The sequence below is a fragment of the Fusarium musae genome, chromosome 8 (assembly GCF_019915245.1).
Source record: "Fusarium musae strain F31 chromosome 8, whole genome shotgun sequence".
NCBI classification, from domain to species: domain Eukaryota; kingdom Fungi; phylum Ascomycota; class Sordariomycetes; order Hypocreales; family Nectriaceae; genus Fusarium; species Fusarium musae.
Genome location: NC_058394.1, coordinates 2,453,195 through 2,469,740, shown reverse-complemented (window position 1 = coordinate 2,469,740; position 16,546 = coordinate 2,453,195). Strand labels below are relative to the sequence as shown.

General features: G+C 48.2%; 9 protein-coding genes across 9 annotated transcripts; 2 read left to right on the top strand and 7 right to left on the bottom strand.

Annotated features, from left to right (window-relative positions):
* Nucleotides 1-49: 49 nt before the first annotated feature.
* Nucleotides 50-755, bottom strand: J7337_011056 (uncharacterized protein; the record flags this gene model as incomplete). The annotated part of the gene is made up of 2 exons (XM_044828607.1): nt 50-57; nt 158-755. The coding sequence occupies 2 exons, from the start codon at nt 753-755 to the stop codon at nt 50-52; spliced, it is 606 nt and encodes a 201-aa protein (XP_044677161.1).
* A 658-nt stretch (nt 756-1,413) lies between these two features.
* Nucleotides 1,414-3,063, bottom strand: J7337_011055 (uncharacterized protein; the record flags this gene model as incomplete). The annotated part of the gene is made up of 1 exon (XM_044828606.1): nt 1,414-3,063. The coding sequence occupies one exon, from the start codon at nt 3,061-3,063 to the stop codon at nt 1,414-1,416; it is 1,650 nt and encodes a 549-aa protein (XP_044677160.1).
* A 446-nt stretch (nt 3,064-3,509) lies between these two features.
* Nucleotides 3,510-4,480, bottom strand: J7337_011054 (uncharacterized protein; the record flags this gene model as incomplete). Its single annotated transcript, XM_044828605.1, has 2 exons — nt 3,510-4,140; nt 4,212-4,480. The coding sequence occupies 2 exons, from the start codon at nt 4,478-4,480 to the stop codon at nt 3,510-3,512; spliced, it is 900 nt and encodes a 299-aa protein (XP_044677159.1).
* Nucleotides 4,481-7,806: 3,326 nt separating this feature from the next.
* Nucleotides 7,807-9,000, bottom strand: J7337_011053 (uncharacterized protein; the record flags this gene model as incomplete). Its single annotated transcript, XM_044828604.1, has 2 exons — nt 7,807-8,279; nt 8,628-9,000. The coding sequence occupies 2 exons, from the start codon at nt 8,998-9,000 to the stop codon at nt 7,807-7,809; spliced, it is 846 nt and encodes a 281-aa protein (XP_044677158.1).
* A 373-nt stretch (nt 9,001-9,373) lies between these two features.
* J7337_011052 (uncharacterized protein) lies at nt 9,374-10,716 on the bottom strand (the record flags this gene model as incomplete). The annotated part of the gene is made up of 2 exons (XM_044828603.1): nt 9,374-10,436; nt 10,655-10,716. 2 exons carry the CDS (start codon nt 10,714-10,716, stop codon nt 9,374-9,376), a joined length of 1,125 nt encoding a protein of 374 aa, XP_044677157.1.
* A 103-nt stretch (nt 10,717-10,819) lies between these two features.
* J7337_011051 (uncharacterized protein) lies at nt 10,820-11,563 on the bottom strand (the record flags this gene model as incomplete). The annotated part of the gene is made up of 2 exons (XM_044828602.1): nt 10,820-11,205; nt 11,254-11,563. 2 exons carry the CDS (start codon nt 11,561-11,563, stop codon nt 10,820-10,822), a joined length of 696 nt encoding a protein of 231 aa, XP_044677156.1.
* Nucleotides 11,564-12,053: 490 nt separating this feature from the next.
* J7337_011050 (uncharacterized protein) lies at nt 12,054-13,022 on the top strand (the record flags this gene model as incomplete). Its single annotated transcript, XM_044828601.1, has 1 exon — nt 12,054-13,022. One exon carries the CDS (start codon nt 12,054-12,056, stop codon nt 13,020-13,022), a length of 969 nt encoding a protein of 322 aa, XP_044677155.1.
* Nucleotides 13,023-13,491: 469 nt separating this feature from the next.
* On the top strand, nt 13,492-13,842 carry J7337_011049 (uncharacterized protein; the record flags this gene model as incomplete). The annotated part of the gene is made up of 2 exons (XM_044828600.1): nt 13,492-13,568; nt 13,620-13,842. The coding sequence occupies 2 exons, from the start codon at nt 13,492-13,494 to the stop codon at nt 13,840-13,842; spliced, it is 300 nt and encodes a 99-aa protein (XP_044677154.1).
* A 536-nt stretch (nt 13,843-14,378) lies between these two features.
* On the bottom strand, nt 14,379-15,193 carry J7337_011048 (uncharacterized protein; the record flags this gene model as incomplete). The annotated part of the gene is made up of 2 exons (XM_044828599.1): nt 14,379-14,720; nt 14,783-15,193. The coding sequence occupies 2 exons, from the start codon at nt 15,191-15,193 to the stop codon at nt 14,379-14,381; spliced, it is 753 nt and encodes a 250-aa protein (XP_044677153.1).
* Between the last annotated feature and the right edge of the window lie 1,353 nt (nt 15,194-16,546).

The window sequence follows — 16,546 nt, the reverse complement described above, 5'->3', positions numbered from 1 at the left end:
TGTTCTATCGTTTATTTAAGATGTGTGACGATCTTGAAGGCCCAACACCTCACCCGACTATCGGCATTGTTAGTAAACATATTTTACAAGAAGGAAATTTTAGAATTCGGTCTTAATACAAAGTCGAATCACTTTCTAGTACGAGTGCCCGGCTGACTACAGTGGATGGTTTCTTGCACTCCATTGTCCGCTCCATCAAGCTTTCTCCTCTTCCTCCTCCTGTTTTCCTCTTCCTCATCTTCATCTTCATCGTCTTCATCTTCCAGCCCCTCCAGAAGCCTTTGAAGTCGGGCCTCAGCCTCCTTAGCTCTAGCCAAGTATTTCTTAGCCTTCTCTTCTTCTTCCCGCAATACGGCATGGAGCCGCTTGTTAATCTTTTGCAGAGAACGAATTTGCTCCCTATCGCCATAACCCGCAGGGAAAACTGGTGGAATAAAGGTTCCGTTCCCGGCGATGGCATCATCAATCTCCCTGTTAATGGCGTCTGTGATCTCCTTGGCCTTGAGACGGAAGTTGCCGAGGATGAAACCTAGGGATCTGGGATTCGTTTCCCACTGCTTAGGATACTCTTCCTCATCCTTATCACAGAACTTAAGACTATAGTCTGGAGCGAGAGTCGTGGCGAGGTCCATGTCAGTTTCGGTGATCTTGTCTGCGTTCTTCAGGGGGCCTTTCGAACTAACATGCTTCTCATGAAAGCGGCGGAGCTGACGCGCTCGGAGGCGAGTGTTATCTTCGGCTGATGGCCAAGTCATGATCGATGTTTGATAGTAGAATAGTATTTGCTGTGTTGAATATGGTGGTGTAGTTTAGAATGAAGTTGTTGTTTTCTGGATGGAAGGCAAGCTTAGATGCTGAGGAGTAAGATAGGTATAAATATCTGCAGATTTTCCCATTGACCTTCAAAAGCCCAACTGTGAGGCCAACTGTTCTTCAAAGCTTGCAACTGGCACCCTACATGTTCGTGAGAAGAACATATGTTGAGGTGGTATTGTTCGGCCAGTGCCTTCCACAAATCCTTTGTCATATCTCTTATGTTCAATGAAAACCTCTTAATTTTTTACCTCAGTTAAATGTTATGCTATGAACACATGCCAACACAAAGCTTAGGGTCAAGGGTCTGGTTTGTCTATGAGGGAAAACAAAGAAAAGCTCGTACAGAATTTACGGAACAATCATCTTCCCAGCATTTCTTAGATACCATTACCAAGGTGTTCTACTCATTCTAAATACCCAAGGTAAGGCTCAGTGGATACTTCCGTGATCACTGTTCGATAGAAGAGACGTGATGAGCATATGCAACAAGAGGTTGGCGATTTCGGAACAACAGGCGCCACGATTCAGCATCCCATATTTCCTCATAGCCTAGAGATTAATAATAGTACAAAATATATTGAGCATCGGTGTGTATTCTCATTTGTCTAGTCTGCAATAGCAAGAGGCCTTGACGATAACATCGGTACCTGCCAGTGCCTTTTGCAAATGGCCTTCAACCTCCTTCGCCTCCACGTCTCTTCCTAGTCTTGTCAAGCTTTCATGAAGGCCGTGCAGTGCCCACACGTTATTAGGGTGCCTCAAAGCTCGAGGTATATTATCGTTGAGTCCCAAGTCTGTCTTGTAAACCTCAACTGCCTCTTCAAGATGCCCCTGCTCCATAAGCAACGCACCGTATGCGTGGCGGGTAGGCTGCATCCACCCCCACGGTTCGTCATAAGGAAGATTATCCTCGCGACGAATAGCCTCACGGAGGTGCTCAAAAGCGACATCATAATTCTTTTTCCTGTATTCCAATTCGCCATCGAGCATAGCTTCACCCACTCGGAGGATATCCAGACAAGTGTTGTTGAAAAGAGTGCGTGAGGTTGGAACTCTCTTCAAGGACTCGTGGAATAATCCTTTGTGGTGTTCTGATTCTGATACTCTGCCCGTAGCAGCAAAGGCTACACTCTTCGCGTACAAGGCGATTGACGTCGTCATACAGTATAAGTCCTGGTCTTCTGGTAGCTTCATATCAATCAGATCCTGCCACTTTCCGAACCTGACTAGGATATGAGCACGGAGGCTCAGGAACGCTTCGAGCCAGTCAGCCATGGGCGGAGACTCGATTTGAAGCAGGTCCTTCGGGATAGTGGACTCTAGTTGACTCGCAGTGTCGATGCAAATTTTGTACTGGCCCGCGAGCATAGCAGCATATACTCGAAAATGAAGATCGTGGCATCGGTACAGAGAATAGAAGTTGAGGGGCCCAGCTTTGGCTAGATACTTAGTATCAGCTTTGATCGCGTCCGAGTTCGAGTCAATGGCCGCTTGATAGTGTCCGCAGAGGACGTCCAAGTGAGTTGGCATGTGGTGGAGATGTCCTCCGTCAGGTACGAGCCCACGAAGATGGTTGGCAGTTGGAAGAGCATCTTCTGGTCTAGGAGACATTTCCATCAGATGTATGTACAGATGGAGTAGGCCAGGATGCTTCAAGGATCCATTGAGCTTTAGGCCATCATCGATTATCGTTTTGATCTTCAGCGTGTGAGCTCCAGTTGTAGGTTCTCCTGTCTTAAGATCCCAGAGGTTCCATGGATTCAAGTTCATCAAAGCATCCGCATACAGCGTAATGACATCCAAGTCGTCCGGAAAGTCCCCATGCACCTCTTCCATTGCATCAGCAAAGCCCTGATTCCAAGAAGAACAATTCGAGGGGTTCTCTTGTGGATAACGGTGCTGAAGTGCTTTGATCAGGGCTTGCTCAACTGGAGTGCAGGCCGACATCTTAGCCATGGCTGTGCGGGCGGCATTGTGGCCACGCCCAACTGCGTCGGCCAGGTCTTTGTCATCAAAGAACGACCATGGTTTGTTGTAGTTTGGCCCCAGGCTGTATGCCACGCCCCAGTAGGCCATTGCGCAATTGGGGTCAGACTGGGCGGCCTGCTCGAAGCAAAAGACAGATTCCTCATGATTGAATGCATATGCCCATATGAGTCCACGGTCGAACCAGGCTTGGCTTTCGGGGGAGGTAGTCGAGATAGTTCGCTCATACAAGCCAAGATCGAAGGCGTAAGTGGACGACATAACTAATAGTGAGTGGCGAAGTTTCAGGTACACTGTGTCAGAGCTATGACGTCGAGTAAGGTAGTATCAGGAGTTACCCTGCTATTCGAAGCATGCGTTATTTTCGTTTCTTAAGTACGTATTCCCCTCATCAAGTCATGGGACCAATCACGCGCTTGAGCTTTAGCCATTTAAGCTTTTGAGAAGTAAGTAAGTATAGGGTAACTCGAAATCTCTCAGAGAACATAGCGAACCTGTTTCGAACCTGACTTATTATATTTCCCTATTGACAAAAAGAAGGTCGAAAAATCAATTCAGGCTAGCTATAAAACATACTTGGGCCATTGAAATGGTTAAAACTTGTAGCGGTAGATAGCTCGTCCAAAGTACTGCTTCCCATGTCTATAACCGATTGGGCTATTGTTTCTATGAATAACCCGTCACCAATTGCCCCTATCCTCCCCTTTCTACAGCATGGAAGCAAACTCCATATACTCCTTAGGTGTGATATGATCATGGTCGCCTCGATCAGTAGCATAGCTGACATCTTTCCACCCATTCAGCAGCTTGAGTTGCTCCTCACACTTCTGCTTTCCGCAATCGAACGCATCAGACCCAATGGCAATACTGACCGCCCATGGCTTTCCAGCAGCAATCCCCTCACCCTTCATGACATCCACCATAACCTTGGCGACCTTGTCCAGCTCGCCCGTCCTCTGGGCGAATGCCTTCGCGAACATGAGTCCAAGTTCCCCCATGAGCTTGTTGTATTCTGGAATGGCAGGCCCTTGGAGTGCGAATTCTTGTCCGGCGTCTTCCCTTGGGTGGCCAAGGTTGGTGGGAAAGTTACCGCACATGAACCCGACACAAGAAATGCCAAAAGGTCGGACCTCCTTGTGAAGGCTCTCGATGTAAGTGCTAAGAGCGGCCTTGGATGCTGCATAGTGGGACATAAAGGGTAGAGGACCCCACGAGCTGGCGGATGAAGTGAAGCCAATGCGACCATGGCCCTGGGCACGGAAGTGCGGGAGTATAGCCCGAGTGACGTTCATGTGTCCAAAGACATTGACTTGGAAGAGGGTCTGGACATATCCATCTCTGTCATTCTTTGTTAGCTCGCTTCTCAATCGAAGGGATGTTAGGGTCTTTACTCAGCCTCTTCTGCACACTTCAAGGCAGAAGCACCAGCATTATTCAACAGAATGTCAATATGTCCAAAGATGGACCATGCCTTGTTAATAGTAGCCTGAACCACGGTCCATGGGGCCGTTATGTCTAGTTCCAACACGGCTACATTGTCCGACTTGAGGTGACCGAGCTTCTGGTCTGCTTTGCGACCGGAGGCAATGACTTTGTCGCCGCGGGCAACGATTTCATTTACCAACGCAGCGCCGATACCAGATGTGGTGCCAGTGACGAGCCAGACAAGGGGAGCCATGGTAAGCTAGTTGATGTTTTTGAAGGGGGTATAAGAGTTGGTGATGTTTGTGTGAGTATACTGTTGAGGGTGAGTCAAAGGAGGGAAATCTCCCGCCTTCTTATAGTTTAATTTTCTCATGGTCAAATTTCAGCTGGACAGCGAAAATCCGAATTTGGCCATATCTTTCACATCAACGGACGGAGATCTGATCAAAACCGGCTTACGTCACGTGATGCGGACCAAACTCGTCCGTCTCACCATGAGCTGTCTCGCTGACCGATTATCGCTCACGCATCGTTTCGGCCCATCCGACAGCCCTGATCACCTGGAACTAAGAGAATCTCGGCCGAAAGAGACCCTAACCACGTGAATCTCTCCGGTCTACTAGATATACCATGTCCGCCACGGCTGCAGCCCCAAGGGCGATGTCACAGCCCGTTACGGCTAGACGGAAGATGAGAAAGGGGACGCATAGCTGCAGCGAATGTGAGTCATCAATACTGATTTGTATTTAAAATGAATCTGGTGCCTCCGGGTAGACATTACGAACCTAGTACAGGCCAGCAGGATATATCTAGAAAATTGTTTCCATATGCTGCGGGACAATCGTCAATCAGAATATCAGCATGTTGAGTAATCCCAAACTGACAATTACATGAGGTCGAAGGAGGAAGATAAAGTGCAAGTTCCATCCTGGAACTTCATCTCCTTGTATCCCATGTGCTGCTCGTGGTTCCCGCTGTCTTGATCAACGAGACATGACTCCAGTGGAAGAGAGCAATATTAACACCGAAAGTGTAAGCTTGCAACAGAGGGTCACTCTTCTCGAAAAGATGGTTAGGAATCACGCTATAACACATGAGGCGACCATTAGCCATGAAAGGGCTAATACTGAAGATGAGTCAGTCGAGGCAGATGAAAGAGCCCCATTTGTGTCCATGCTCAACAGCGCCGAGGTATGTCGGAAGGTTAAGCTCGCTCATCACAGTTTGCTGACTGTTTTCAAGGGATCGGTAGAAACTCGTCAGATTGCCAGGCCTGTTCACGAAATTACATCTCACAAAAGTCCGCCGCTCTACACGCAAAGCTCGAGTGAAGCATGCTCAAAACTTCGCTCTCTTCTACCAGAATATGATGTCTTGTTATCTACCCTGTCTGAGAATGGGGCCTGGTGGAGCAGTTTCCGTCACAAGGTTGAGGTCATTTGCCAGGGATCTTACGAAGACCTGGCCGCTTTTGCTGCCCGTGTCTATACGAGTAGTGACCCTGCTGAGCTTGGCATGCTTGTTGTTGCCTATGCTCGTAGCACGGGGCATAGCAATCATCTATACGGGCTCGTTGATAGGCTGGCCGTTCCCGATTCTGCGCACTGTTACTCTCCGGAGGCATTGGAACTTCTTTTATTGCTGGCTAAAGCCTACAGTGATGTTGGGCAACCTCGACAGTCTTGGATGATGTATAGAAAAGGTCTTGCTATTTCAGAAGTTATGGTAATTCTATCTTACATACAATTAGTTTCCACAACTCTAACAGTATCATAGGGCCTGTATAGACGGGAAGTGGTGTCTCCTCGTCTGAAGAGTATCTGGTGGGCTTTTTACCACGGAGATCGCTTCTCAAGCCTTCTTCTTGGCCTTCCATATGGTTTCAACGACGCTCATCTTGGTCCAACCGTCGAACCATCTAACGTGCCTGTATACCCAGAGCAGCGCTTCGTTCTGCGGTGTGCTTCGATTGCAGGAAAGATCATTGACCGTAACATGATGCCTAGGAAGCCATCTTCTGCAAGTTCAATGCTTCTTGACGAACAAATGGATACCATCGCCTCTTCTATGCCGTTGAGCTGGTGGGATCTACCCCAGTCACTGCCAAACTCCCATCCGGAGACGGATGAGCTGAGAAATCTTTTGCTATTGCACTTTTACTTTTTTCATGTCAGAATCAACCTTCATTTGCCATTCATCGTCGGTGCAGAGTCAACACCTCCTCGAGGCTCTCACAGACTGGCATGTTTGGAAGCCTCTCGGCAACTACTCAAACGCTTTACCCTTTTGCGTACTCAAATTGAGGGCTTTAGTATCTTTGACTGTAAAACAAGCGACTTTGTCGGATTCATGGCTTGCGTATCTCTAATCCTATGTCTTTCGCAACCACGGTCAGACGAGATCATCATTCCGGTCCCAGACGAGGATCAAAACCTGATTGCACAAGTTCAAGGCATATTTGAAAGGGAAGAGAAGGCGGGATGTAAGGTTGCTTGTCAATGTCGAAGGATGCTTGACATATTGACGGGTATTGCTGTCGACAGTGACGAAAGCTTATCAAGCAAACTACCAAATAGGATTGCAATCCCTCACTTCGGATATATCCGTCGGGATTTAGTTCAACAGGCTGGATTGCAAGCCACAGCAAGGGTAACAATGGCAAGCTACACCGAGCAAAGCATGAAAGCGGCTCCAGCCATCTCGAGCGATGGTCTGGGTGGGCTAGGTGTCGGGTCTGGAAGTTGCAATTGGTTAGAGACCGTGGAAACTGAAATGTGTTGGGAGTTTGGTGGACTTGAACAATTTCAGGTTGGAGATGATCTATCATCGTGGCTTGACACTGCGATGCTAGACGTAAATTTAGAATTGGACATGTCGTCAGCTGGATTCACGTATAACAGTTAGCTTTGGTAGAGGGCCATGTTCCGCCATATGGAATCTAATAAAGTACAGACTATTGAGAACCTGTTGTCCCCTTTCAAATTCGCTACATGTGGATATTTGAGAAACTGAAGGGAAGTCGTCGAGATGAGGAACTGGAACAGCAGCCGCACTATATCGAGGATGAATGGGATGCCCAAGGGTCGTATCTTGAGTGTGCTCAGGCTTGGGTTGGTGACTACAGAGATTTGACGGGATTACAGTTTATTGCGCGAGATGGGAGAGAGAGTCCGGCCTGGGGATATTGTGTACGTGAGGAGCCCATAGCTGATCCTCTTGAAAACGCGCGGCGCCTCACAAAGCCTGTTAAATTGCCCCTTCAGGCGCTGGAGGAGAATCGAGGGGCGGGGCTCAAGGTATTTGTTGATGCGATGGATCGGGGTATTTTCAGTAAAAATTATGTGGGGGTCGGCATTCAGCTGTTTGACTTTAGCAAAGATTAGTCGCGTATAAAATGGTAGCCGTAGCCACTCTAGGAAGATATCTGTTATTGCCAACAAAAATTGTAAATAGGTAGGAAAAGGGTATTATGTTTAGCTCTCTCGTTGTCCAAGTCTCTCGATCTTTTGATCTACCCAGATAGGATATTTATTCAGGCTCTCATACCATTGTATCACACTGCCGATCTGGAATCTCACATTAGTCCCATGTCTCAGAGAGTGCCGTCAGACTTACAAGGAATGCCCATGAACCTATGAATGTCGAGAGCGTGAGCGCGTACTCAACACCCGGATGCGTAATGCCGAAGCCCAGCGCACCACAAAGAGTAAAGCCAATAGCACCAATCAAGTTCCATAGTCCGATATGCCATCCTAGTACCCCCGGCGCTGGAATGTACCATCGCGGCTGAACTTCGACCATGAACAGGATACTTGAGACGATGAAGCCCGTGCCGCCAATCACCTGAGGGAGCCAGTACACGCCGTTTTCAGCTGGTGTAGAGAGATTGTTGAGTATAGGCGGCAAGGCTGTGAAGCCTGATATCCAGAATACCGTGGCGCCGAATGTTTGGGAAGAACAGGCCAAGAAGCCGATGTCGAAGAAATAATGCGTTCGTAGTTCATACCACGTCGGCCACCAAGACCACATGCGGTCTTTCCCCGGTGAATCCGCTGCATTATTACCCAAGGATCTAGAACTTTGCTTTACAAAGGTCCCCTTTTGTGCATGTGCATGCTTGCAGTTATGCTCGTGAGTGAGATGAAGCATCCCATCTACACTCTCTTCAACGGCCCAACCGAAGCAGTCCGATCGATTCTCATTAACGGCTTCAAGCATCAGTAGGAATGAACCAAACTCAAAAACCGTGGCGCCGATAAAAGCTGTCAATCCGCCGGCCCAATCAGACACCTTGGTTGAAGGGTTGAGAACGGGGAGAAAAGAGTAGAAGCCATTAATTACCCAGATAATCGACCCTTCTAGTCATTAGCTGCTGCTTTGGGTGATGAGGTGATGAGTACCTATTGTGAAGACGACTGCGACATCGTACGATACATCCCAGACAGGGTATCTGAGAAACATCTTCAAGATACCGCGGAGAGTCTGATGATACGAATTGGACGGCCTCGGTCCTTTTGTTGCTTCATGCTTGTGAGGATCAACACTGATAGCCAGCGCATGTCGTCCTTTCCTGTTATCGCGACTCCTCCAGACATACGCGACCCCGGGGCTCTCAGCACTCGGACGAGATTCTTTTCCAGTGTCAGACTCGGCATTGGGTGTCTTCTTGTCGGCGACAAGATATCTCTTCGTCGGATTGAGCGCCTTGACAGGGCCAGTTGTGCGCTCAGCGTGGTAATGCCGACCGTGAAAATGGTCGTGAGCTCTGGGCATTGTGGCGGTTGATCCGGAATAAACAAGAAATGGGCGCTGTGTCGTATTTAAACCTGGCAATTGATTGGATGACGTGGCTGTGTTTTAAATCGGCTTAGCGCTGAGGTAGTCTCAAATGGCACAGCGCGACGCTATATGAACACTGAGGATATGCGCTGCTTGCTAAGGACTAGCGAGGCATTGATGATGCTATGTCAGCATACTAAATCTTGGTAAACATAATTGATTTCACGAACAAGATAGCATTGGCATGTTATTGACACTGGTGCGCCCGTTGTCTTTGCCTTCGAGTCGGGCTACGGGGGAAATTCCCTGCTGGTACTCCGTACTCGCGGCGCTTCTGTCTCACAATAACCTTGTTTCTTTTGAGCGCCTACGCAGCTATATCGTTTTCTCGGTCTTGATGGAACAACAACCTTCTCGCGTTCCCAGAAGCGAAAGCCTCAATCCCATCCTCGTCAAGAATCCCTTCCCTCCTGATCGTCTCTAAATACTCCTTTCCAAGCTTGTTATCACTGAAGGGGTAATCAACACTGAACATGACTTGACTCAGAGGCATGTTTCCCAACAGGCACCGCAGAGAATGTACATCAAACATTCCAGAAGTCGTAATCCAGATGTTATTATGCATCACCTCGACGAACCCACGTTTCATGCCAAAGAATGCAGTGGCCTTGTTGATACGGTCAAACATGTATGGTATGAGTTCTCCAGAATGACCAATGATGATTTTGAGCTCCGGGTGGCGGTCAAAAATGTTACTGGCCATCAGGCGCAAGATAGTGTTCGCAGTGCTGGCATGCCATCCAAAAGCAAAGGCGCCAAGTGCGGTGGCCGAGTTACTGTCTGACTGTAGATTACCGCCCGAGTACAAAGCCTCTTTTTCTTTTTGGCTCGGCCACGCGGGATGTATATAAAGCGGCACATTTAGCTCCAAAGCTTTTGCCCAGAGAATATCGTACTCGCGACCATCGTAAAAGTTGCCGTTGGAATGGTTATCGATTAGCGCACCGACGAAACGATGCTGTTTGATACATCTTTCAAGCTCGTGAGTTGCTGCCACGGGATCATCCATCGGAAGACACGCAAAGCCAGCGAAGCGAGACTTGTTCGCTCGAACAGCTGCAGCAAGCTCATCGTTACCAGCTATTATTGTCTCGGTTGTGAGAAAGTTCGCTGGAGTGTGAGACAGGACTTGAATCGCTACATTGTTCTCATCCATGTTCTTGATTCGTTTATCGTCGAAGTCAGTTAGCTTGTTGATGATACTGGAAGGAAACCCACGAATTGGGTCATCTGTAGCTGTTACCGACGAGTGTGCTGCTCGTGAGAGAAAGTGCTCCTCCAGTGTGATACTCATTGTAGTGATAAATTGTTTGATAACGTGCTGAAGGTTGAAGTCGGCATGAGAGAGCGCAAAGGGAAAGGGCTTATATCTTTCACCGTTGAGAAGGGCTATTCGCCACACGTAACATACTCGTAAGCTCTTCGGAGATCTCGGATTAAACGTGATCGCCATACAATGTGTGAACTAGCTGCTACGGGCTATTTCGGTGCCGCTTCGGCGAACCAACTCGGGTAATATGTTCCTCCTCCAGGAGACCTACTTACACGTATTTGATGCAGTGTCTTCTAGATGAAGTATAGAACATACTTAAGCATCCTGGGCTCCCGCCAGCCTCGTTTCAGTAGGTCCCAGTCTTGGTTGCACACCATTCTGATGGTTGTCTCTGCTCTCAGCAATAGATGGCATATAAACAATACAAATAAAGAGAACCCACGATATTCGTGCCGTTATCCCTTTGCCCTCAGAAACCGATCAATCTCTAACCATCACCATACCACCTTTCCAATCATGCAGCCCTTCAACCTCAACCTTTGTCTCCTCGACAAACCCATATCTCGCATAAAGCTCCTCCAGACCCGCCAGACTAACAAGCCAAGCCGCTGAATCCGCATCATCTACCTTCTCAAGGCCATCTTCAAGCAACATCTTGCCAAGACCCTCTCCTTGCAGAACAGGATCGACGCCCAACAGAGAGAGGTAATGCGCGTTTTGCCTTTGTGGGGTGTTCAGAACATGCGGCTCAACAGCAGAAAATGCTTGTTCAAAGGTTTCCATGTTTTTCTTGTTGAGACCTTGGACTGGGAAGAGATATTCTTGAAGATTGAGAAATCCGTTGACGACTGAACCGATCCAGAACGCTGATAGGATTAGCAAAGATACGAGAGAGACGAACCACGAAAACCTACAAGGAGAGAGGAGTTTTTGAAGCAGTGTTAGAGGCTCAGTTGGTCGCTTCCACCACGATAGGCCGACGGGATGATCATGCTTATCAACCACGACACTCAGTGAATACCCTGGCGTCCAATACCGACGCTGAAATCGTCGACAAGACCAAGCGTAGAAGGACAAAGGATCCTGTCGCCTGGTAGGAAAGAAAAAGTCGATTAAGGGTTCGTTGCTGAACGCTGCAGCATAGATCCGTGTCGTGGCTGAAACATCGAAGAAGGTTCCGGGCCGGATGCGGTATTTCGGCGCGGATTCTGAAGATTCGGACATGATGAAGAACGCTGCCAATTCTTGCTTGTTTGAAGTTTTGTGACAGAAGACTGAGGTTCAGACAAAGGACAACGAGATAACCTGCTCGATATTGGGCAGCATGGAATTGATACCTAGCTGTCTGTTTCCGAGGCCGGGGTGACTCAATTTTTCTCCAGGGATCAACAGTCGGAACTGATCCGACTAGCCCGGTAAATGCTCCACTTCACTTGCCAGATCATCATGATCTCGGTCGACGTGGTCATGAAAACCTGTCACAGGCCAACCTATACCATAGATGAAACCATTCCCTGCGACGAGATAAATCTAGTTGTTAATTCATCCTATCGAGGCAGGTGGTAGTAAAAGATCTCAGAAGGATCATGGTAAGCTCAGTGTTCTAGACCGCCATGGTCCCTTATCAAAACTCCACTTGGTTTGACGGGCCTCATAAAAGCCGCATTGCCAGCACAATGCCCTCTCACCACGTATCATCAGAAAAGCGTTGAAAATGACACAAGATCTTGTTATATCGCGCCCAGGGGCGACTTACGAGACTCAGCCGCCTGTTGCGGGGCCGACAGAGTCCGCGTTCGTCGAAACATTCGGAGCACTACTGCCAGCCGCCCAATTCCTTCAGACTCCCCGCGGCAAGGCTGCTTATTACGAGATCAAACCTTCATCCAACGATGGAAACACCAAGATTGACAAAGTACTGTTCATCCATGGTGTTCAGACCCCAGCGCTAGGCATGCTGCCCCTTGCCCGCGCTCTCGAGAAATCGTTCCCGGCTGCGCATTTGGTACTGATTGATCTCTGGGGCCACGGATTGAGCGATACACCCGTTGCTCCGCACGAAGCATCGCTATTCCACGAGCTTATTGACAACCTATTGGATCACCTGAGCTGGCAGTCTGCTCATCTCGTGGGCTTTTCCTTCGGCGGAGCCACTACTGTCAGCTACGTTGCATCCAGACCTTCGCGCGTCAAAAGCTTCACTCTCGTCGCGCCCGCAGGACTTCTAGAAATGTCCATGTTCACACCCGAAGAGCAGGCCTGTCTTCAAGGAGGCGACGACGCTGCTGCGAAGAAGTGCGTCTTGAACATTCTCGAGGGTGGAGATCTCGTTGTACCGGCGGATTGGAAGCAAAGGGTCGCCAGTGGTGAGATTGTTGCAGAGGCTGTGCGTGAGTGGCAGATGCGCGAACACCCAGGACATACGGCTTCGGTTGTTGCGATCTTTAGAGACGGCGGTGTGATGGGTTCGTATGCTCACTTTGATAAGGCGGCCGAGACTGGAATTCCTTCGCTCGCTGTGCTTGGAGAGCTGGATGGCCTGTGTAGTAAGGAACAACTTAATACGCATGGATTCAAGAATGTTTTTGTGGTTCCAAAGGCTGTTCATAGTGTTGTCAGGGACCAGGCTGAAGATGTCGCTAAACTCATCGGCGACTTCTGGAAGACACTGGAGAAGCAATGAACTGAAATAGCGTGGGTAGTTTCAAAAGACAAGATGGAAGTATACCCATGTCATGGCGCTTGTCTTCACCAGGAAGGTTTCTGACTTCCTTCGATCGCACGACGTTGAAGCACTCCGAGAATGGAATCTGGGGCGCATGGTTCTAGATCCCGAGAGACATGCCACTTTAGACACTCCGTGCCAATAGTGCCATTCATAGTTCAACTACCGAACCAGCCACTCGGTATCGTCTTGCTGATTGGCTTCTATGCATGACGCATTCCAATGCAAGGAGGTGATGGTCTCGAAAGTACAGTGACATGACATCCAATTGGATAACAAAGTGTCTCCTCTTGAGGTCTCTTGTCGGATGTGTCGGTGGCTGATAAAACCACTTATAATCTGCAACTCTCTCATCTTCGGCAACGTGTCCAAATCACCCCACTATCTATCTCTATAGTTATTCAATCCCAGCCAAGCCAAATTCATAATGCCTGTCACCGAAATCAAAAGCCAAGACGACTACGAGAAACTCATTAAGAAGTATAAAGTCGTCATCATCAATGCGTATACTTCATGGGCTAGCCTCAGCTAGACCATAAGCCCTATCTACGACAGACTCTCCAACCAAATTCCCTACAATTCGGAATTATTCGTCCTCGCTAAACTCGATATCGGCGACGCACCCGATCTTGCCGAAAAGCTTGACGTTCAAGGTGTCCCTTTTTTCATGGCTTACGAGAATGGAATTAGGAAGGATAGTGTTATGATGCCCAGTCAGAGTACACTCCAGAAGCTTCTCATCTCCTGGTCTGATAAAGCTCATGAGCTGGGGAAATGAGGATGGACAGAAGTGATCTCGGGACTTGGAGTGTATCTTTCAATAAGCAATGAAGTCAGGGCAGATTGAAGGCTTGGAGTCACTTTACTCCACTGGTGGGCCGTCCTGGTGGAGATCGTCAAGTTTAAGCGCATTTATTTTACAGCGGACATTATTACAGAACGTGTAAGATGCAATGCATATGGCTTCAGATTACATACTAGTCTTAAATTCTTTTTGGGTACCATATGTGATTTGACTGCCACTTATAATGTTTGATGCAATGTTAGCCGTTTGTTTCCGGCTATGTCTTCGGTTATCCAAGTTGAGGTTACCGACCACTTATCTTATCGTATCGTATCTGTCGGCCCGGCATTGGAACCTGTCACAATGAAACCAATCCTGACAAAGACAGGAGACAACGTCAAAAGTGCACAGACAAGGGCATCAATTACCATATCGCTAACTTGGCTAGCTTGGCAGCTCTTTTCCTCATACTTCATTGGCAGCTTCTTGGCAACAAAGCCACGAGTTCACACGTGCGTGATTAGACACTTTCAGATCTCCACCAGCTGAAGGATCGCGTCGACAGTCTCCTCAGCCGCAGTAGCAAAGAAGGCATGGCTCGCCTTCTCAACTGTCACTTTCCTGTCGATCCCTCCTACAGCCGCATACATCTCCTGTCCCGCCGGGGGCACAACACGATCAGACCCGCAGATGACATACCATGCCTTGCCCTTGTAATTCTCATCTGTAAGCGGAGAATAAGAAATCGGCGTGTTCATGCTGTTCAACGCTTGATCTCTGATCAGAGAGATGTAATATTCTGCTTCTGTGTCTGGAATGTCGTGATACATTGTATCCTTTGCTCCTGTGAACTTGACCCAGCCCGTTGTCTCCTGGAATAATTAGAGTTTGTTAGTCTGTGGCGTCGCAGAACAGGGCATGCTGAATCACGTACGTTGTAATCAACCCATGGAGGGAGATTCTTTGCATCTGTTCCCATCATATCCAACGTTGTCTTTCCTTCGATGGGTGTTACAGCCGAGACGTAGATCAGGGCAATGACACCACCTTTCTTACCCGCTTGTTCCCGCTCTTTCTTGCTTAAGCCTTGAACAGCCTGTGAACCATACATCCCGCCATAAGAATGCATCAACACGACGATATCCTTGCCATCCTCAATCAGCGGGAGCAAGAGTTTCCTCCTTAGTGACTCAGCGTCGTCTTGACAGGTGCCGTTCGCATCATGCAACCCCGGTGCGTTTTGACTGACGAATTGGTATCCCTTTTGCGTGAAGATCTTCTTTATGGGCTCAAATGACTCGGTCGTATGCCATGCACCGGGTACAGCCAAGATAGTTGGAGACATGATAAAAAGCAAAAATGGTGAGTGACAATGCAACCTCACAGATGATATGTTTGTGGCGCAACGCAGATTTATAGCCCCTTGTTCAAGAAACAGTAGAACAAGTCCCTTCTATGTATGCCAATAGTTAGCCTGGCTCTCGCGAAACCGCGGCTCTGAAAGAGAAGCCGAGAATTCTCAAAACAAGGGTCTTTCCACAAATAGTATACCGACATTAACCTCGCGGCCGAGTCATGAACCCCGCAATACCCTAGTTTTCGACCGACTCATGCCAGACTTGATACACAATCGTAAAGGGAAATGCTCCCGATGAACAATCTCACCTGGCTATGCCATACTTACTCCAAGTGCCTTCACCATACTAAACTCTAGTCCCTCTTCCAACGGGTTACTCTCATCATGACCTAGCAATATGGCTGCCACTGGAGGTAATCTTACCTATTGATCATTGTGCCATGTCGGTTCTTTTCATCGAGGTTGACAAACAAGACACTATCATGGGACGATTGGCTTGCATACTTTGCAGCCGTAAGTCACACAAATCTCCCAGAAGTTGACGTGTCCGACACTCTTTGCAGTTCAATATGATCGGGGTATCCGTCACAAGGATGCTGTGGCTTCGATTTGGCCTGGGGAGACATCTTGCCTGCGTGATGCAGCACGATCCGAAAAACATCGAAAACTTCTTCAAGGCCATCGTTGCAAATGAGATCATGTACACGACGGCTTCGTCCTGCGCGAGGTTATCCCTTGTAGCGTTCTTCTACCATATTTTCGGTGTCTCAACCATGAGATATTTTCTGCACGGCGTTGTCGCCTTCATCATTGCGTGGGCTATCTCAATTCCGTGCAGAACCTCATACCTCTCCATATCAAATTCATCGTCGGGTCAGGCTTACCACCAAAACGCTCAGGTTAATGCTGACATTGCGTAGTACGTTCCCTCGATTCGAACATGTTGGCCAATTTCTAGCTTCTGGGATGGCACGAATCAGAATTGCATCGATCTATCCAAATTTTATGTTGGGGCCGTGATTGGAGGTATCGTCACTGATATTGGTCTGATGATTATTCCTCTGCCGTATATATGGGCTTTGAAGGTACCCTTATACCATAAGATCTTGATCGCAATTCTGTTGGTCTTTGGTAGTGTGTGAGTGGCTCCGTTCTAGTAGCGATTGTTAGACTGATAACACAAGTGCTTGTTTCGTTACCATCATCCGCCTCACAAAGGTCATCACCGTTGATCTGACGGATCCAACTTGGGGTACTGTCGATCTAATGATCTGGACTGGCATGGAGGTCTACCGGTATGGATCTTCCCCTCAAACCGCCATTAAACCAATACTGACTGAT